The sequence below is a fragment of the Pterocles gutturalis genome, unplaced genomic scaffold (genome assembly GCF_000699245.1).
Source record: "Pterocles gutturalis isolate BGI_N339 unplaced genomic scaffold, ASM69924v1 scaffold13529, whole genome shotgun sequence".
In the NCBI taxonomy this organism is placed as follows: Eukaryota; Metazoa; Chordata; class Aves; order Pterocliformes; family Pteroclidae; genus Pterocles; species Pterocles gutturalis.
This window is the reverse complement of record NW_010130816.1, coordinates 1-19,830: the sequence shown is the minus strand read 5'-3', so window position 1 is coordinate 19,830 and position 19,830 is coordinate 1. Positions and strand designations below refer to the sequence as shown.

The 19,830-nt window shown below is 39.5% G+C and overlaps 1 protein-coding gene across 1 annotated transcript in view; it reads left to right on the top strand.

The window, feature by feature from the left end:
• Positions 1-17,149, top strand: part of SMPD4 (sphingomyelin phosphodiesterase 4, neutral membrane (neutral sphingomyelinase-3)) — a gene marked incomplete at its 5' end in the record, with an annotated part of 17,426 nt that extends 277 nt beyond the window's left edge. Inside the window, 17 exons of the mRNA XM_010080363.1 lie at positions 308-450; positions 601-676; positions 1,436-1,544; positions 2,156-2,208; positions 2,759-2,910; positions 4,247-4,379; positions 5,007-5,078; positions 8,596-8,685; positions 11,053-11,198; positions 11,718-11,808; positions 12,814-12,914; positions 13,181-13,344; positions 14,055-14,260; positions 14,799-15,032; positions 15,799-15,930; positions 16,102-16,230; positions 16,649-17,149. Coding sequence (XP_010078665.1) covers positions 308-450; positions 601-676; positions 1,436-1,544; positions 2,156-2,208; positions 2,759-2,910; positions 4,247-4,379; positions 5,007-5,078; positions 8,596-8,685; positions 11,053-11,198; positions 11,718-11,808; positions 12,814-12,914; positions 13,181-13,344; positions 14,055-14,260; positions 14,799-15,032; positions 15,799-15,930; positions 16,102-16,230; positions 16,649-16,975 — 2,358 coding nt within the window. The remainder of the gene's footprint in view (positions 1-307; positions 451-600; positions 677-1,435; positions 1,545-2,155; positions 2,209-2,758; positions 2,911-4,246; positions 4,380-5,006; positions 5,079-8,595; positions 8,686-11,052; positions 11,199-11,717; positions 11,809-12,813; positions 12,915-13,180; positions 13,345-14,054; positions 14,261-14,798; positions 15,033-15,798; positions 15,931-16,101; positions 16,231-16,648) is intronic.
• Positions 17,150-19,830: the final 2,681 nt, after the last annotated feature.

Here is a 19,830-nt window from a genome sequence, read left to right as displayed (position 1 = left end):
ACTGCACTTCCTTAATGCCTTTCAGCCTTAATTTACAAGGAAAACCACTTTTAAAAAATGTGACAAATAATTGTATACAAAGCTGATGAGTGTTGTTAGAACCTTAGTAGGATTGGAAATCAGGATAGATTCCCTGAAATTGCCATATTATAATACATTCTTTTAAATGGAAGCTCTGCCCAGTGATAATTTGGCAACCATCACAGATGGCTGCAGACAGTGTCTTTGTGCATTCTAGTACGTGTAATAGAGATTGACCAAGAGAGGAACTGTACATACTGACTATTTGTATCTGTTTTCCTTAAAGGAACTACATGGAATCTTCCCGTGGCTGGTGGAGAGCATTTTTGGGAGCCTGGATGGCATCACTGTAGGCTGGAATCTTCGCTGTTTGCAAGGAAGAACAAGTCCTACCGAATATTCGGCGGCTTTGGATTTCCTGGATCCCAGGTAAAATAATTCATTTCAGCACAGATTAAAAAATGCATGGTGAGCAAATAACCAGAGTTTGACCTTGTTCTGTTGTGCAAACCTAAGTTCACAAGAGTGAAACAGGAGAGGGTACTTACCGTGGATTTTCTTTCTGATGTTTGTTTGCAGTGGCCCAATGATGAAGCTGGTTTACAAACTCCAAGCAGAAGAGTACAGATATGATTTCCCAGTCTCATATCTTCCAGTGAGTAACTGAAAAATTTATAAGAAGAGAATGTAGTTGTTGTTGCAGCTATTGAAACTTTGCACACACTTTATACATACGGCTATATTGGTATAGGCCAATCTCAGTGCTCAGGTTTAGAGCATACCTCTTTCTTTAAACAGTTGCTAGAGGAGGATAGTTCCCAGCCATGAATTTTGTAGGAGATGGTGGTTGTCAACAGGTAGATATCTGTGGTGTCCCGCCAAGAAAGCTGCATTGTGATTCTCATCCTGTCCCCAGAAAAATCTGTGCTTTATCTGGTTGCCCATAGTTGCAAGATGGAAAATAGTTTTCCAAGCTTGTCCCAGAGCAGCACCTTCCCTAGCTGCACTTTGTGGCCATGTGTGGCTACCAGCTACCTGCTATCTAGAACTCCATTCAGATAGTTCTACAGTCTTTAACAAAACAAAGCATTGTTTAAGTATATAGTAATTGTAGGTCCACAGCTCGGTTACCCTAACAAAACCATCAGCTGTCAGGCAAGCACCAGTCTGCTGCTGCTCCCACTGCAACTGCAAAAGTCTTGGTGAAGGCTCATCTTTTTTCTTGTAATGTCACTAATTTTCAGTGAGAAAGTTGGCAGTTATCTAAAGAGTATGGAACTACTGCAATGCAGTAAAACCCCACTGAGCTGAATGTAGATGCCATACCGGAATGCAGCAGAACTTCACTATGTGAATACATACTCTGCAAGTATGCTGAGTAGCCAAGTTAATATTTCATTACTCTGTCTTTCAGGGCCCTGTGAAGGCTTCAATACAAGAGCAAGTCCTCCCGGAATGCTCTTTATACCACAACAAAGTCCAGTTTCCTTCAGCTGGTGGTTTAGGTTTGAATTTGGCTCTTAGTATCCTTTCAACAGTTGGATATTTAATTCTTAAATATCTAAAACTGAGAGACTACGACCATCTCTGTTGTATATTTATTATGGGTCTATGGTAAATCATATTTGTACTAAAAGAGTTTGGGCTGATTAGAAATGTTTAGATTCCAATGACAGATAAATTTGTCCTCTTCTTATAAACCCTTGTGGGGGAATTTCTGGCCTTATTCGAGTCAACAACAAAATTCCCAGTGATTTCAAGAGAGCCTGGATTTCACAATTTTTGTTTTCGTAACTACTCATAGTTTATGTAATGCAATAGAAAAAAGGCATGTTAACTTTGCAGCTCGTGTGCTTGTTGGAAGCAGTCTAGCTGCAGCTGCACTCATTTCAGTTTGAGATAGTCAGATGTGCTGAGGAGAGTAATGCAAACACACCTTAGCACATAGAGAAAACTTCAGTTACCGATGATGGAGTCAGCTGAAAAGCAAGAAGGCAAAGCTGAATTTGCTGATAAGCTCTATCAAGTTAATTTAGCATTGACAAAATAAAAATTTAATGTCTAGTCAGCCTCCCCAGATATCTAACAGCTGTACCTGGTTTTTATTATCTGATCCTTGACTCTGTTTTTCCAGATCCGTTTGAATATTACATGTTTTACTTTGCAATTAGTTTGATTACACAGAAGGTAAGTACCTTTCACCATTTTTCCCTTAAAATACTATTAGCTTTTCTTCATGATGCTTTAAGAGCCTGTTAAGATGCTGTCCAGCTAAATGGGCAGCAGTTTTATCTGTACTTTTAGAATTTGTTATTGCTTTGGGTCAGTTGGTGACATAAGACTGGATAATAAACAAAATACCCACCTTAGATATACCAGTAAGCAGTCTGTCCCACAACATGCCAACACGGAGCAGGCCGTGGATTACAAATGGGTTTACTACCCCTCTGTCCAGTAACACCATTCTTGCAGTCCTACCCACAGCTTTGTACTGTGGGGTCTGGTTATTTGGTGCCTCTTCCTGCCGTTACCTGTGCTATATCACACTACTACAGCTACAGTTCCTTACAGTTAGTTACCTTTGCTCCAAAGTATCTTTGTTGTCAGTTCACCCTTTATCACCACTGGGCTTCTCCTTATTTATACTAACTGGGTCTGGCTGTGGAGCAGACACCCCCCAGCAGTGGCTTAGAGAAACAGTGTGTAACTTCAGGTGTATCCTGTGCGTCTGTTTCAGAACTCGCCTGTCACCCATCATGTCAGCCCTTCCAACAGTGCTTACTTCATTCTGGTGGACACATATCTGAAGTGTTTCCTACCCACAGAAGGAAGTGTTCTTCCTCCACCTTCTTCAAATCCTGGGGGAGCCATCCCTTCCCCAACTCCCAGGTAATGACTACAGGGCCAGAGGCAAATTGTGGGAACAGTGCCTACAAAATACAGCTTGTTGGAACAAAATCTCTAACAAGTTGCCTCCGGTCTTTATGATCTGTATGTACTTATTATATAATTACCAAAATTAAATGGATTTATGTTCACTTAATTTTGCCATAAAGGTTTCATTTGAAAGTCTGAAAGGCAGCTGTTATTGGAGCAGGAAAGGCATGTGCAAGAAACAAAAATTCATCAGTTCAGCAACTCCTGTTGTGTTTTGTGCTCTGTAACTGGAGTAGGACAGACCTGACTGTACTTGACAGTGGTCTTTACTATCTTCAGATACATGTGGTATGTGGTAAAGATGGCACTGGTGATACCCGCTGTTACAAGGAAACTTGGATCTTTCACTAATGTAGCTATAACGCAAGACTACTTGGCACTTGGTCATTTTGTTTCAGCTCTGGGATTGCCATCCGTATTTGTTTAATGCTCTCGTTCCCTCTTTTGCAATTCTTTGGAGCTGCTGTATCAGGACCGTGTCTGTGGCTTTGTTGCAGACTGATAGTGCTCATAGGTTTCTTGGTTCATAACTTCCTGATAAAAAAAAAACAAGACACATATTAGTAATCAAATAATATAATGAGTGACTGCATTTCAGGTGACTTTTTGCATGTTAATCAAGCTACTTAGCTACAGCTGAAAGGAAGAGTGTGAAAGACTTCTGACCACTTAGGGGAAGTTCTAGATGTCTGTGATAATGGCATAAAAAGAAAATCACAAAGTTGAAGTGAAAATTCTCCAATACGAGCACCCAGTCTCTTGTTCTTTGTAATGTCTAAGTGTGTGAAAGTCCACATTTTCAAAATGGGTTTTGTTACTCAAATTTATAAAATGTTATCAATATTAGGAGTTTTATACAAATGTAAAAATAGCCATTATATTTTATATAACTGCATTTTGAATACATTTTAAATACCAGTTTCTATGGTCTGTTGAGCCTTAGCATAGACCTAGGAGAATACAGATCAGGTGACTTAGGAATACAGAAGGCAGAGTGAAAGAAAACAAACGGAATAGGAGAAAGTAAAAACCCATGTATTACTGAAAATAACGTCTGGTCTGTGTAAAGCTGGTTCAGTGTAGTATGAATAGTGACGTAGTGTTTGTTTATAGTTAAGGTGACTAGTAATTACAACTCGTTGCAGAAGTTTGAAATGCGTAATCACCTATACAGTTCTACTTCTTAAAGACTGTTTTCCAGTTTATTAACTGGTGATTGAGAGCAATTATATATTTCTCTGTACTGAGGCTTACTGACTTCAGTATTTCCATCCATTTCTCTTTGAAGGTCCCCAGCAGTGCCTTTCACCTCCTATGGCATGCATCACACCAGCCTGCTGAAACGGCACATTGCCCATCAGCCTTCTGTGAATGCTGACCCGGCTTCCCAGGAGATCTGGAGATCAGAAACAATGCTTCAGGTAAGCTGGATGTAAGGAAGACGACACTCCACAACATTTCTTGCTGCTAACAGAGGAATCTCTTCTTAAACCAGTTAGGGCATTTTGCTTTAGTGTGATTTTGGAATTGGGCAGTGCAGCTGTTGTTTTCTGTTAGGGCAACAAAGAACCACTGTGAAGCTGTTAAGTTGTAATTTAGAGAGGCACTTAATGTCTTTTTTTTTAGAATGCATATTAAAAACTGATCTCAAGCACTTGAGTATTTTTTTCCAGAAAAGCTTCTAAACCTGATTTTTTTTTTCCCCCCTAATCTTACATTAATTCTATGCTCTAAAGCAAAGGTTAAACACAGAGAAGTTGGTTCTGTTCACCATCAAGGGAAAGGAAAGGAGAATCTGGATGTAACAGTTGTTCTGAAACAAGTTCCTGCCATGTTGCTGAACTGAATTACTGACGCGTAGCAGGTGGTAACAGTATGCCAGTTCTGTCATTTGCATTGACGTGATGATAACCTGAATCATCTCTGAATAGGTGCCCGTCTATTTACAAGTACTGCTTAGTTTTCAAAATATAGACTATGGTTTTCTCTTACACCTAGCTTGTGACTGACAAGTCTTGGATTTAGCTGAGAAAATATTTGTTTTGCAGATCTTTGTTGAAATGTGGCTTCATCATTACTCACTGGAAATGTATCAGAAGATGCAGTCCCCTCATGTCAAGGTAATAGTTTGTACTTCATTCATGAGCAACATCTCATGGTTGACCTCTTATCTTGGGGTAAATCTATTCTGTGGATAATTTTTTATGGTATATTGGTCCAAAGGAAAGAAATAACTTATCATGATATCTACATCAGTGTCAAAATTGCTAATCCAGTTATGAAGAACGTTGTGAATAAGTGTGTCATCCAGATTTGCTTTCATTGCAGAAGTTGTGTTGGTTTTGTTCTGTTTTTTGTAAAAGACAAGTTTGTGGAATGGTCACAACAATCTGAACACTAACAATCAAACTGCTAATGATGGGGAAGATGCTGCTATAAAACCATAGTGTTAAATCCCACTGGGGCAATGTGACTGCTAAAAATAGCTAAAATTGATTTCCAGCAGCGACAGCAACTGTTACTGAAATACCAATTAGTCATTTCTAAGATCCGTAACCATTTTTGAGCAGAGATCCAAATGAATAAAGGAAATCTTACTAAGCTGTCCTTCATTGTTAAGTGAATAAGCCATTTTTGTTGTTTCATATTCCAAAATATGCTTTTCACCATAATGGTGTCAGAAGCAGTTCTGTAGCTACAGAGTTCAGAATATCTTACAAGCTCTTGCTTGGACAATACACTGTTTTAAGCAGTTTGTGGTGGCCTGTTCAGTAACGAACTACTGCATGTGAAAACGAAGTGAGTGCTGGGGAGGATAAGATCAAAAGCATTATAAATATAGAGGAAATTTGAGGGAGAAAATGTTCATCCTCTGAATTCCCTCTGGGTTACAGTGGGACTTTCATAGAAGGGGAGAGATATGAAAACTACTCAGGACTTATTCCTGTGTGAAAGAGCAACATGAGAGTTGATTGACTGAGAAATTCTGATCCTTCACTCTACAGGCTATAAAATAACAAACACATTTCTATTTTGCTAGGGAAAAACACTGGAGAGCTGAAGTGTGATGGGTTTTGTCTTTTATTCTTAAAGTTGAGGTCAAAATGCAAACTCACTAACATTGCAAAGTCTCCACTTGGGACTCCCAGCAGCATGGCTGTGCACCTGTGATGGAAAGGCTTTGCTTGAAGTACCTTTGGTCTGTCTGTCTGTCCAGTCTCTGTGCATCAAGCGCTGTGCTTCGGCCAGAAATAACAGTTGCTTTAAACTTCTCTCCTCTGTTCACCCTCTGTGTTTCAGATGCTGTCTTCTAAGGCTAGGGAGCAGCAGTTCTAGACAATGGCTATCAGTGTTATGGTGGAATAGGGCCTACGTAGAGCTTAAAGTTCTCTGAAATCATCACTTCGGGATCCTCCACAAGGTGTGCTGAGCCACAACTTGAGGCCATAACTCCCTGATGGTATTTTAGTTTAATCTTTGATGGGAAGTAATCATGGGCATGTTGAAAAGGAAGTCTTCACCCTTTGGGGGTTAGAAGACTTGAATAGGGGACTGGAATTCCCCATGACATCCATAAGTGGACAAAGGATCCCAACTGCAGGACTGAGGAAAGGTTCCAGATCAGTTGGGGACAGGACTGTGCATAAGCCTGTGATGCTCAAACTAAACTTTGTAGACTGGTCTCAGGGTGGGCTGAAGGAGAATAGTCTGCTTCATAGTTCCTCAAATGAGGAAGTAAAATATGCAGAAATGCAAGTTTTGTTTTAACATAAGGGTTAAAGGGCTTGACTGGAAACCCAAGATCACCCCAAACATTATTCTTAAAATGATTAATAATTATGCATGTTCACTTGATTCCATTTAGCCTTCTGCGCATTTAGAAGGAGGGGTAATTAGTGACCATTCATCCCTGCATCTAGACCTGTTTGACCACCAGTGACTTGAAATGGCTACATACCTTTATTGGAAGGTGGGATGAGGTTCCACAGAACTTGCTCTTTCTCTGTCTAGCAGCCAGATTTCTTTGCTTTGATGGTCCAAGCCAGATCCCCGATATGTAACTTTCCTGAGAAGTGCTTCAAGGAATGATGGATTTTCCTTAAACCTTGTTAATGTCATCACAGACTTCTCTACAAGTAGAAGGTGACGGAATGATAATAAATAGTACTACTATTTTTCTAGTACTACTAGAAGATGTACTACTTTTCTGCTTTACTGCTTTGAATTTTTTCTGGGTCTGGTGTGAACCTGAGGTTGATGCTATTTGCTGTGCTGATCTTCACTGTTTTCTGCATTAGTTCAACTATTTCCCCATTCTTTTACATTGTCTATTTGCTTTTTTCTTTCTTGGGTGATCCAGAGCCCAAGCGTGCAGCATCTCTTTTCCTATTCCCTTCTGCTGTAATCACAATGAACCCTTAAAAAAAGAAGTGGTTTGATAAAACTTTATGTAATGCTTCCTGACCTTCCAATGCCAGGTGCCACAGACCCCAGCACTGCCTGTCGAACACCCATTAGACTAAAGGCTCTTGCTGATTCCTGTGCCAGGAGAGTTATCATGAAGCAGACGATGCATTTGAGCTACTGAGGAGCTTGCAGTAACATTCCTGCCACTCAGTGTAAAACCGAAAGATACCAAACTGGCACTAGAGGAGGTTGGGTAGGGGCTGTTCAAAGACGACAGAGGTGTGAGCTGGAGAGTTAGTTTAGATGCCTGACAAGAGTCATTGGGATCTCTGTAGTGTACATTTTTTGTTTCATGTTTTTTCATTAATTTCATACATGTGTGTCACTGTTGCTACAGTATCCTCTTCACCATCGCGTTGCCAAAAAATACTCTTTACCTTAGTCGTGGAAGAAGGGATCTAGCTGAGGTTTGCAGAGATTTCAGTGTTAAGGCAAGATGCCTTTTGCATCAGGGTATAATTTATACACACGACATTTCCCTAATAGTAAAATTTCCTCTCTTGAGGAAATTTACAAGACCTGCAGTTTCCCAAATGGCCTTTAACTAGAAGGGGAAGACAGAGGATTTCTCCAAACTGGAAACATACTAGACAGGCTCACAGTGTATAAAAAGCCAAACTTTTTTTCTTCCTGTTCCTTGGGAAGAAGAAAGCATCAATTTGAATTTCTTCCTGCTTCTCCAGCAGCACAGGAAGAAAGGACAATTTTCTTTCAAAATTGTATTAAAAAAGCTTGCAGAATATTGAATGCTTTTACTTCATTATTTATTAAACCGCCATAATGTTGTGTAAATCCTTGTTGCTGCAGTTCAGTTAACTTCTGAAATCAGGAGTTTATTTGCCAAAAGCTCCATATCTCCTACCCGTACTTGCTCTGAAGGTAGCAAAGAGAACAGCCACTTACAGCTATGCTTTTTTGACACCTGCTCCCACTTGTATTTCCAAGTTGATAAAGGGTGTGAAATACTATGGAATCAATCAACTGAACGCCAGAAAGAAGAGGATACTGTGGCGGCAGTTGTTATTGTGATATGTTGTCCCTGACTGTATTTGTGATGTTCATTTTTTCCCCCCACCCTTCTTCTTGGGCTCATTCTCACTTTTTTTTTCTCTTGCTCTCTTCTCTCCTTCCCCCCCCTTCCCCTTTTCCTTTTTGTTTCTGTTGTCTCAGCTGGAGGTTCTCCACTACCGACTCAGTATCTCCAGTAAAGACCACGGTAGTCCTGCCCAATCCAGCTACCAGGCCCTCCACGCATACCAAGTATTATCATCTTTTCATTTGTTTCCTTTTTACAAATCGTGTTCCATCATATAATCTGCAAAGTGTATTGGTGCTAGCTGTCCAGCAGCTTTGTCTGCATTGAGATTTACTAAATTTTCAGTGAAAACAGATACTGAGAGGTATTAGCAAAGGTCATGGAGAAAATAGTTAAAATCTAGCATGTTATGAGGACTAATTGGGAACTCCATTTCTAGAGATGCACTCTTGTAATGTATTGTAGAAAGAGCCTTATCAGCTCTGCTGTCATTTTTTGACACCATAACTCCCTTCATCGATGGCAGATTTTTGCCCCTCACATGCTAGTCAATTAAAGCAAACCTTCCATGGAGGAGAAGATCAGAATTTGCATGGCTGTCCCCCAGAATTAAGGTAGGTAACATCTGGAGTTCCTTAGCCAGTGAAAAGTCACTGGATAGTACTAAATTTGTAGTGGTAATGTGAACCTATCTAGTTTTGCAAAAGCACAAGTGGTACATTTGCAGATTGTTCAGGAAATGTGCATGCAAAAACATTCCTGTTGGAACAGATTGCTGATTCCTCTTTCTGTACTTCAGCCCTTTATTCATTGGGTCTTCATTTTAGGAAAGGGGAGGGCTGAGCATACGTACTATAAAGCTGTTGTTACACTATAAAGCTCTTTAGCACTACATGGAATTTTACTGCTGTTTAATCCTTTACTTTTTTTATAAAGTGCTGTGATATCTCAAGGTACTGCTTAGAAGGGAAAACAGGAACTACTGCTTGTCTTTAAATCTTTTTTACTATTATGTTTATCTAATTAGTGTGTTAAGAAAAGGATGGTGTACATCCTCCTGTAAGTTAAGGTTTGACAAGAAAAAAAAACTTGTTTTATATATACTTCTGAAAATACTTTTTAAGCCAGTAATGTTCATAACGGTACTGATCCAGGCTAAGAGGAAATTGTAAGACTTGCTAAGTGGAAAAACTACTAGCATCACCTGAAACGATGTATTGAAATAGTGGTACTGGGTGTTTTTTTTCAAGTTCAAAAGGTACCGTCAAGGGGAGCCTAAATTTTTTTTTTTAAACTACACCCTTTCAAGGCCTATAGCAGACTACTCAACCTCTCTAATTGCTTTTGGAGATCGGGACTTGAACTCCTAGGAACAAGTAACTTTTCAGAGTTCTACCCTCTTATGTAAACTCTGCTCAGGACTGTAGAAAACATGCTGACTTACCATGACCTGTCAAGAACACAAGACCAGCCTTCATTGGAACTGGTAGCAGTTATCTTCTCTCTTAGAAGAGTCTCAGATCTGGCTGTACTACATGACTATATCTATCCTCAAGCCTTCAATCTTTTCCTGGAATGAACTTTACAGTGTATTAAAAATCTTAAGAGATTGTAAAAACACATCTGCTTTGCCTCAGGCATTGCAGAAGAAAGACACATAAAGACACAGAGAGCCAGCCCCCCGCTCCCTACCCCCAGCACTAGAAATACTGTCGAATGGATTTAAGAAGTGGAAGCTTTCTGCATAAACATGCCTGCCAGTCCCTGAGTCATCTTCAGCGTTTTACCTCAGCATGGCTGCATTTGGCATCCTGGAAGCACCTTGCAGCTATTGTTTAGTATGCTCTTCCAGCATCTTCCGTTATACTTGCAGCTGTAACTTTTGTTTCATGCCTATTCTTGTCAACTTCTGAGAAACATGAGAGCTGTGAAAAAATACAAATGATATCTTAAAGTCTGCCTTCAGTAGTGGATTGAGAGCAGTTCCCTGCTCTTAAAGCAGATTACAGTAGCAAAGGAGATGGTGCTTTGTCCCTGTAGTCTTCAGCAGCAGACGCTAGAAGCAACAGGATCGCATGGGACTTGAAGCAGATTTTATTCTTACCATAACTCTTTCTAGGATTATTCTTTCTTGTAAGGCGGATGAGTACCAGCATAGGAAGGAGAACTCAGTAAAGCCAGCCAAGAGCATAAACAAAGGATCTGTTGCACTGTCCACAGCAATTAACTTATAATGAAAGGCTGAATATCCTTCAGAAAGGGTCAAGCTGAAATCTACGAGTTATTCTGTTCTTTAATACTAGCCTGAAACTTGGTGCACTAGAGTGCTGTAGATGCTTTTGCTTACAATCACATTATCAAAGATACACTACTGTTTCTTAGTGAACTGATGGTAGAAGATCAATGCACCTGGTCCTGGGGAGCAAGTTTGTCTAAAATCAGGTGGCACCAAACCATAGTGAAGAATCTAGAAGGAAGAGAGCATTTGTTGTATTTTGATTTCTTATCTGAGAATATAATTTTTATTAATTATCTCCTGGACATTTAGCATATAATATTCATTATCTTCCTGTCTTTTGCTTTGAATCTAGGAGTCATTTGAGCCCACTGAAGAGCACGTGCTAGTGGTAAGATTGCTTGTGAAACACCTGCATGCTTTCAGCAACAGCCTGAAACCAGAGCCTCTGTCCCCTTCAGCCCACTCCCACACTGCCAGCCCATTAGAGGAGTTTAAAAGGTAGGTACACGAGCAGCCTGTCTCTGGAACATATAGAGCTTCTCCCTGAAAAGTCTGCTTTCATTGAGACATTGAATTAGGTTGTTTTGGTGGCTAAATACAGAAGTACATTATTAAAAATACATGAGAGCTAATGGATTATGTTTCTCACACCCACTAGATAGGGGGGCAGCTTCAGGAGGGGGGGGATGTCTTGCTGTTAATACTAGTCTGTATCTTGGCACAAGTCAGAGAAAAGAAAACGCTACCAGAGGATTCTGGCCAAGGTTAGTGGTATCTTGGCACAAGTCAGAGAAAAGAAAACACCACCAGAGGATTCTGGCCAAGGTTAGTGCAGAATTTTATATTTATGTATTTGAGTTGAAATTCAATGGCCAGAAATAGCTTCAGTTAAGAAAGAACAAGTTTGGGTCAGTCCTTTCTGTATTTGCATTTGTAGAAGCATTGGGTTGGGGGTTTTTTGTTTTTTAAAATTTGCTGCTGGTTTATACATGTGACTGTCTTTGAATCTGTTTGCAGGGTTGTAATTCCTCGGTTTGTCCAGGAGAAACTTTATATCTTTCTGCAACACTGTTTTGGCCACTGGCCTCTGGATGCCTCTTTCAGAGCGGTACGTACCTGCTTCTCTTCTAAATCTGTACTCAACAAAACTAGTAGTTGGTTATTGCTGTTTAGCAGTTGTTTCTTGGTCTTTAAATCTTTTTTTTTTCTCTACAGCAGTGAAATTCTGTATATAACCTGTACATTTAATGTCAGAGTGCCAGTTAGACATAAGAAGGAAGTTGAATTGGTGAGAATTACTACAGGTTGTTGGCTGATTTTCCTGACACTGAAAATGTCTGTTGATTGAAAAGAAGTAGCTGACATTCTTAAAACAGATACATTCTTATAGGTCCTAATTTCTTAATATCTTATCTAATATGATAGGTCATAAACAAAAGTAATACGATATTAATTTACGATAGCAAGATACTGCAAATATTACCTCCTGCAAGCAGGAAAAGAAATACATCAGACCATGACTCTTGGTTATTAGTGTAGGAGTTTAAAAATGCAGAATGGAACAGGGCTAGATCTTGCTCACTAGCCCTATAGTTAGCTGTATCGCCGTGTTTGAGGTACACATGTAAGGCAGAATGTCAGAAGACATGTTTACAGAGGCCATGGCAAACCTGTTCTTGGCTTGAGTGCTATGAAGACTCCACTGTGTTTCCTCAGGATGGTGGGCATGTCTGTGCAGAAGACGAGAGCTGAAACAGTATTAATGTAGCATCTTGTTTACTTACTTCAACAGGGATTCAGTGAACGCTGTCAGAGCTGTTAAATGCACCTTTAAATGTAGCCACCAAGTTTTGTTTTCTTTGCAGTAGCTGTTTGAGTGCCATCTCATTTGGGTATTACAGAAAATCCAGATTGGTCGTAACGAACATGCACTTAGTCTTTTCAGTTTTTTCAAAGATATTCAGATTACTAGAGAGACCTTTATTCCTAAAAACTTTTAGGTGTTGTTAAGATAATATTCACTAGGTACAAAAGAAATAAACAAAACACCCTTTCTGTCTTCCTTTCCAAAAAACATCGATACTCACGTGGTTTTTTGTCTGATTTTGCTTAGGTTCTTGAGATGTGGTTAAGTTACTTACAGCCTTGGAGGTATGCTCCAGAAAAGCCACAACAAAGTACAGAGACCTTGCCTCGCATTGTGTCTGAGAAATGGTAAGGAGGAAAGCCACTGTGAGTAACCTGAACCAAACCTCAAGTTTATGCATATCCTGAGTAAAACAGCAGAATTTCAGGAAGCATCCACCAACCTGTACAAGATCAGAGATGATTTGTTACAACACAAGCTTTTGTTTAGAAAGGAATATTCTTTCATCTCATCTTTTCAGAGACAGTGTAAAATATTCCCTTAATGGGTCATTTGGCAGAAGACAAAATAAGTTATTTAAATAGCTGTACTCACAAATCCTGTACTTTCACAGGGCTCCCTTCATTCAAGAAAACCTGCTCATGTATACTAAGCTGTTTATAGGATTTCTGAACAGAGCTCTTCGAACAGACTTGGTCAGTCCAAAAAATGCTCTCATGGTGTTCCGAGTAGCCAAAGTCTTTGCTCAGCCCAATCTAGCTGAAATGATCCTGAAAGGTAAATGTATATTTTGAAATATTATGCTGTCCTGTCTCAGTATTTCTTCACAATGGTTACATCTTACCTCAGAAGCACTGAGGTTAGTAGACTTACTCTCCCATGTTGCATGCTGTTTTGCCATTCAGAAGCGTGTCTCTTCACTAATGTTTGTCGTATTGGTTTAATATGTCTATAGTTCTTTTCTAACCACCATCAATTAGATTTCATTCTACAATTTTTTGTAAAGAATCAAGAACACAGTGTTGGGTGTTTACAATAAAATCAGTTTTTACACTTGTCTTACTTGATTATGTGCCTCAGGATTAAAACTTCTTCTATCTCTAAAGGTATCTATACTTAGCAAAATAGGTAGTCAGCTAGTCATGTATGCACTTCAGAATAATTAGGATACAGTAAATTTGGGAGAGGCAAGATTTGACAAGTATCAATGTCTTAAGTGTCATGATTCTCCACTACCTTTGTTGAAAAAAAAGTTACAGGCTTAAAATGCTGCCTGTATGGGCTGCATTTAAATGCGTTCTGGTATTTTCTGCTGTGGATGGAGAGGATTAAAATTTAAAAAGTAATTAAGGCCTCTTCCCCCCTAGAACTACCTGCCTATCTAAAAGCAAGTTGCCCATCAGACTTAAGATGCTTTGTAGCTAGAGCTTCCCCAAGCAAACCAGGAGTGTTATGTAAACATCTCCACTGCTTTTCTCACACTCTAGGAGAACAGTTATTCCTGGAGCCAGAACTTGTTATTCCCCATCGTCAACACAGACTTTTTATGTCCCCCACGCTTGGTGGGAGCTGCTTCTCATCGTGGCCTCCAGCTATCACGGATGCCTCATTTAAGGTGAAGAGTCACGTTTACAGCCTGGAAGGACAGGACTTCCAGTATAAACAGATGTTTGGCACCGAAGTCAGAAATCTGGTAAGCAACAAGTTTGTCACATGTCTTTCTACTTTGATGTGTGTTTTCTCAGTGCTGAGCATCCATATTTTGAGAAGAGTGGAAAACTTCATACCCTGCACTATTGTATAGTTGACTTCGGGAACACGAGGGGTCTCAATCCAGCACAGCTGTAAAAATCTGTTTGCTCTTTGCTAAATAAGAAGTTAATGTAACAGCTTGCTGCCTTGGAGTAGTATATTGCAATATTTCCTCTCAAACATGCTTACTGTGAACTTCTGATTCATTGTATTGATTAGTACACCTTAGCAAGTCAGATAAAAATAGTAGGAGGAAAAAAAAGAAGCAGCACTCAAATTTCTTAAATGCTTCAACAGCAAAGAACTACCTTTGCCCTATTGGAAATGCAACTGTTAGTCTTAGCACAAGTCCATATGAGCTAAGAGAGAGTTTGCAGGGTTTGCTCTCACTGCCTGGTATCAAGGCACAGTTTATCCATGTATTGATGATTAGTGGTCCTTTATCTTTGTCCCACACAGTTCATTTTTTTTTGTTTTAGGTGTTAAAACTGGCTCAGTTAATTTGTCAGGCGCAGCAGACGGCAAAATCTATATCAGACCATTCTGCAGAGACAACGGCTAGCCCGTCCTTCTTTTCATGGTTTAGATTTACACCATCTGAGATGAATGGTTCCTACACAGGCAATGACCTTGATGAAACTGGGCAAGACAGCATCAAAAAAACAGATGAATATTTAGAGAAGGCACTGGAATACTTGTGCCAAATCTTTAAGGTATGTAACATATTTCTAACAACTTTGCCCACGTGGCACTGAGAACAAGAGTCAGGAATCCTCAAACATCTATCACTCTTGTACTTTGTGGGGTCACAAAGCCAGACAGAGACCCTGCTAGCAAATTTTGTTGTAAACATCTTTTAGGCTTGACTTTACCTGACCACTTCAACAGTGCTCTCTCAATATAGATAGAACTAAATGCTCTTAATTTTTAAATATAAAGCCCACTTTGTTTCAAGTGACCACTCTTTTGGACTGTATAGTTTATACCAAACCTGTCTCTTTACTTGTGCCTGTTCTCTATTTACAAACAGGCAAGACATGGCTTAAATTTTAAAAACAGTCCAGTATCTTCTAAACATAGAGAGCCTTAAAAATAACAACATATAACTGCAGCTACAGATGGATGAAGGAACTAGAAGCAGCGTGTTTCTTTGGTTAAACTTAAAAGAACAGATAAACTTCTCTGTCAGCCACACTCCCTGATACAGAACTGACCTAGGAGAAGACAGCTACTTGACAGCTCTCAATGAGTAAGGGATGTATAAAATGGAAAACCTCTCTTGGATTTGATGAGCAAGACAAAAAATCTGGAGACTTTAATCTCCTTTTAATGTCTAACCGAGGTGCTGTTAAGCAGTTCTGGGTATCTGTGCTGGCTGTCCAACACTTCCACTGCTAAGGAGTTTGTGAAGGGAGAAAGAAAGAAAATAGAAGGCTGTAAATCAAACACACACTTTAAAACTATTTTATTCTTGAGTAGCTGAGTGAAGCCCAGCTGACCCAGATGATGCTGAAGTGTGGGACAGCTCAAGATGAGAATGGAAAAAAACAGCTTCCAGACTGCATTGAAAGTGAGGATGGCCTCGTTCTTACACCCCTTGGCAGGTACCAGGTGAGAGAAGAAACATTCCGTATAGCTACCCTAGATTATTCTTGGAAAAAAAAGCTTGTCCTTGTAGATCAAGAGAAATGAAATTTATCAGGGGCTAAGAGAGGTGCCTGTATAAAGAAAGGCATTTCAGATCAGAGCTACAAGTTAAGAGGCTTATTTTCCTGTTTCTAGATCATAAATGGCTTACGTAGATTTGACGTGCAGTATCAAGGAGATACTGAGCTTCAGCCCATCCGAAGCTATGAAAATGCCACTCTTGTCCGCCTCCTATTCCGTTTATCCTCAGCGCTTAACGAAAGGGTACGTGCAGCACTGCCTCATTTCATATTTTCTGTTGCAAATTCCTGTTCTTCACTGCACCTGCACACGTAACATGGTTTGTTCTTGCTCTGTCCCCTTTATGGTGGTCTAGATTAATATTTCCTGATAGTATCAGGCCTGCTTCTCTACCTGTAGTTCTTCTTTATAGTTGACGAACAAAGGGAATATAATTCAGAGTGAATGTTTCTAAAACAGGAAAAGCAAATCCTTTTCTTCCTATAGGTATGATAGATAAAAGGCATGTCTGCACTAAAGCAGTTCTACTATTTAAAGGTGCATTTTAATTTTTTTTCTTCTATTTCCTATAATCCTCATCCTATAAATGAAAACCATGTTACACTTACCTTGTGACAGTTGTTGCAGTAGAATACTAATGTTTAAACTTTTCTCACCTCAGTTTGCTGATCAGATGGATGTGCTTTGCTCCAGGGAAGATTTTGTGGGCAGATTTTGTCGCTATCATCTTACCAACCCCCACCTCGTACAGAAAATCCGGTATAGTCCCATGGTGAAGGAGAGAACAAGCCAGAACTGGGGACCAAGAATCAGTCTGAGGTTTCTGGCTAGCTACAGGACTCTCATTTCTTTGCTGATGATCTACTTCATTGCATCCTGGTTTTACATCGGGCCAGTGGGCTGCACGTGCATTATCCTGATTGGATATTTTCTTTATGCTGTAATAATGACTTTTTTCTCTGAAGGACAGAAACCGCATGAACACTAATTTCCTTTTCTCAGCTTGCACTTGTAAAAGTAAATGTTTTAAGGATGAGCCTGGGATTCAATGACTAAAATGTTTGAACTATCATTATCAGATCTGGCTAAAGTATTTTTTAATATTAAAGTTAATTGAGTTTTATAAACAAAGATATGGTCTTGTGGAGTGGAGATAATGTAAATTTTATTTTTATAAAAGCGTTCCTATGCAATCTAGTGAATGAGGGGTTTTTTTTGGGGTGGGGGGAAAATAAGCCATTAGTATTTAAAACACTGAAATGAACCATGCCATATGTAGAAACATTTTTGTTTCAGCAGTGACTGCACTGAAGCCTGTCACACTGTTCTAAAGCAAGAATTACCTGTTGGACTTTACACACATCATGCTTACAGACAGCAGAGCAGTTACAAAGGGACCAAGAATTTACAGGAATTTTTACTGATAGAAAAAAAAAAAACCACAGAAGATGGGACATTCTCACTACTGCATTACATAAAAGGTTGACTTTTTAAAAAAAATTAAGTCATGTGCATCTCCATCTTAGATACCTTCATGTTATATCCCTTCATGTTATATCCCCAGCTTATCATCACAATACTTACCCCCTATGATGACAGAGTAGTCAAACATTTGACTAAAAAGGGAAGTCACCTCTCTTGACACACAGCTATTAATTTGACACGTTGTGGGTACATGACTTACTTCCAGTTTTCATTATTTATTTCCCAACTGAGAATTTGCTGTATATCAGGATGCCTACCCCATCCTCTTAGACTAACATCTTGTTTGAAAGAAAACTGAAAGGTACTGCAGTGACAGCTCCAAAAACTGCACTAGGAAAGTTATTGCAAGTCTGAGGGACATGCATGTTTTACATCTATCTCCAGGTATGTTTTAACCAAATTGTTTTAAGAAATAAATGCTACAAATGTCTCAATGGCTGATCTTTAACCCTTCCCCATTTCTTTCCTTGTGTAATACATAATTAAGTCATAACCCAAGACAAACTGTATTGGTGCCACTTGTTGTTTTGCCCTAAGGAAAGCGTTGACCATAGAAAAGTACCAGTTAAAAAGCTACATCTTTCTTTTGTGGATACCATTAGTAATCTCTTGAGCAGGTCTTCCAATTCACTATGAGGACAGTAAAGACTTGCATGGCATGAAGAGCCATTTATGACTTCCTCCCCTAACCCTCAAAGCATGTGAGTTCTCACTTACCGTAGAACAAAGTGACCATCATCCAATGGACACAACAGACCTGGTATCTACGGATCAACATGGGAAGAGCAGTAAAATGTTAGCATCCAACACAGGAATAATAATAAATTTATTACAATAGAAACAAACAGATAATGCATTAGTTCACATACAAAATATTGAGAGCATTCTGCTGCCTCAGTCAGTGCTTAGTAAGTACCCACATTCAAAAACATCCTAAAACTGATGACACCACAGAGATTTACGAAGGTCATAGCAATTTCTTGACGCTACTGTAAGAGAGCCCAGCTACTCTTTAAGGTTTGCTGCACAGTACAGGGAGATGGAGCAGGATATAATGGGAACATCTGAAATTTGAAATTCTTCTGCACCAGGAAATTAAGAATGAGCAACTCATAAGCATGGGGAAAACAAAACAATCACACTATGCATGAAATTAGAGTTACTCGTGGCAAATTAGAAGTGCCCAACAATAAGGCAGCTGATGACTGACTTAAGTGCCCGTCATTGCTCAAAGCACAAAATATTAGCTGTCAGTTCTGCTCCTGAGCTATGCTGTTTTTTTCCTTTTGTTTTTAAACAAACTGATGTAGCATAGAAGCATTTTCACTGAACTGCATCAGCTTCCAAAAGAAGCCAGATGCCTCAGAGAGACTCTAGTAGAAGAAGAAATGCAGGTACAAGCCTGCTGGACTGATTTGCGTTACTAGGGCTTTATACTGTTGGGTTTTTTCCCTCCACATTTACTGAGTTTATAGAAAAAGTCAGTGTGCACATTAATATCTCTTCTTTCTAATCACGTCACTCTTCGGGAGTGAGAAACATGTGGTCCATGCTAACCAAAAACCGTTTATACAAAGTAGTGTTTAAAATCAGCTATAAAATACTTTTTTTGCTCTGTTTGGTTCCCTCCCACCCCCAAGTATAATTATCCAGACTTATCTCACATATTTGAGGGATGCCTTAAAAGGCTGTAATTTATCCCACCTCTGGGCAAAGCTAACAGGCATAAAGATTCCTGCAACCACTGAGAAGTTTGCAAGCACATTCTAGTTGCAGCTAATTTATTTCTGGGGCAGTATCAGGTCACAAAACATACAGTGTGAATGGAATACTGGCACTGAGCAAACTTTGAAGCAAATCAGGACATTCTCTCCCTACTCCCTCTTATACCAGACTCCCTGATGGAAGTCCACAAATAATTTCTTCTCTAAGAAGACAATAAAAACTCATCCTAATACAGTCTCAAGAACCTTATATACACATTTTGTATATTTGAAAATGCTGGCAGAAGTCCACAGAGGCAGAAGATAAAAAGCATTAAAACTAAATCTAACATCAGGTTCTCTACTGAACCTGACTACTAGAAACAAAACAACATAAGGCTTCTTTCTTCTGAAGTACCCTCCCCAAAATGTCATTTTCCAGTGGCATGTGGAAGTGTCCAGCTGTTGAGACTTTCTTTCTCGCTTCACGATTTAGAAAGTGAGATGTTATGCAGCAGAGAGGCAGGCCTGACGAATACTTTGTGCCCAGGTGTTTAAGAGTGCCGTGACTGAATGCTTGTCTGGTAGTTGCAATAGTTTTGAAGTCATGTACCGATATACTGACTGCAAAAAGGGATTGGCTGCTGGAAAAAAA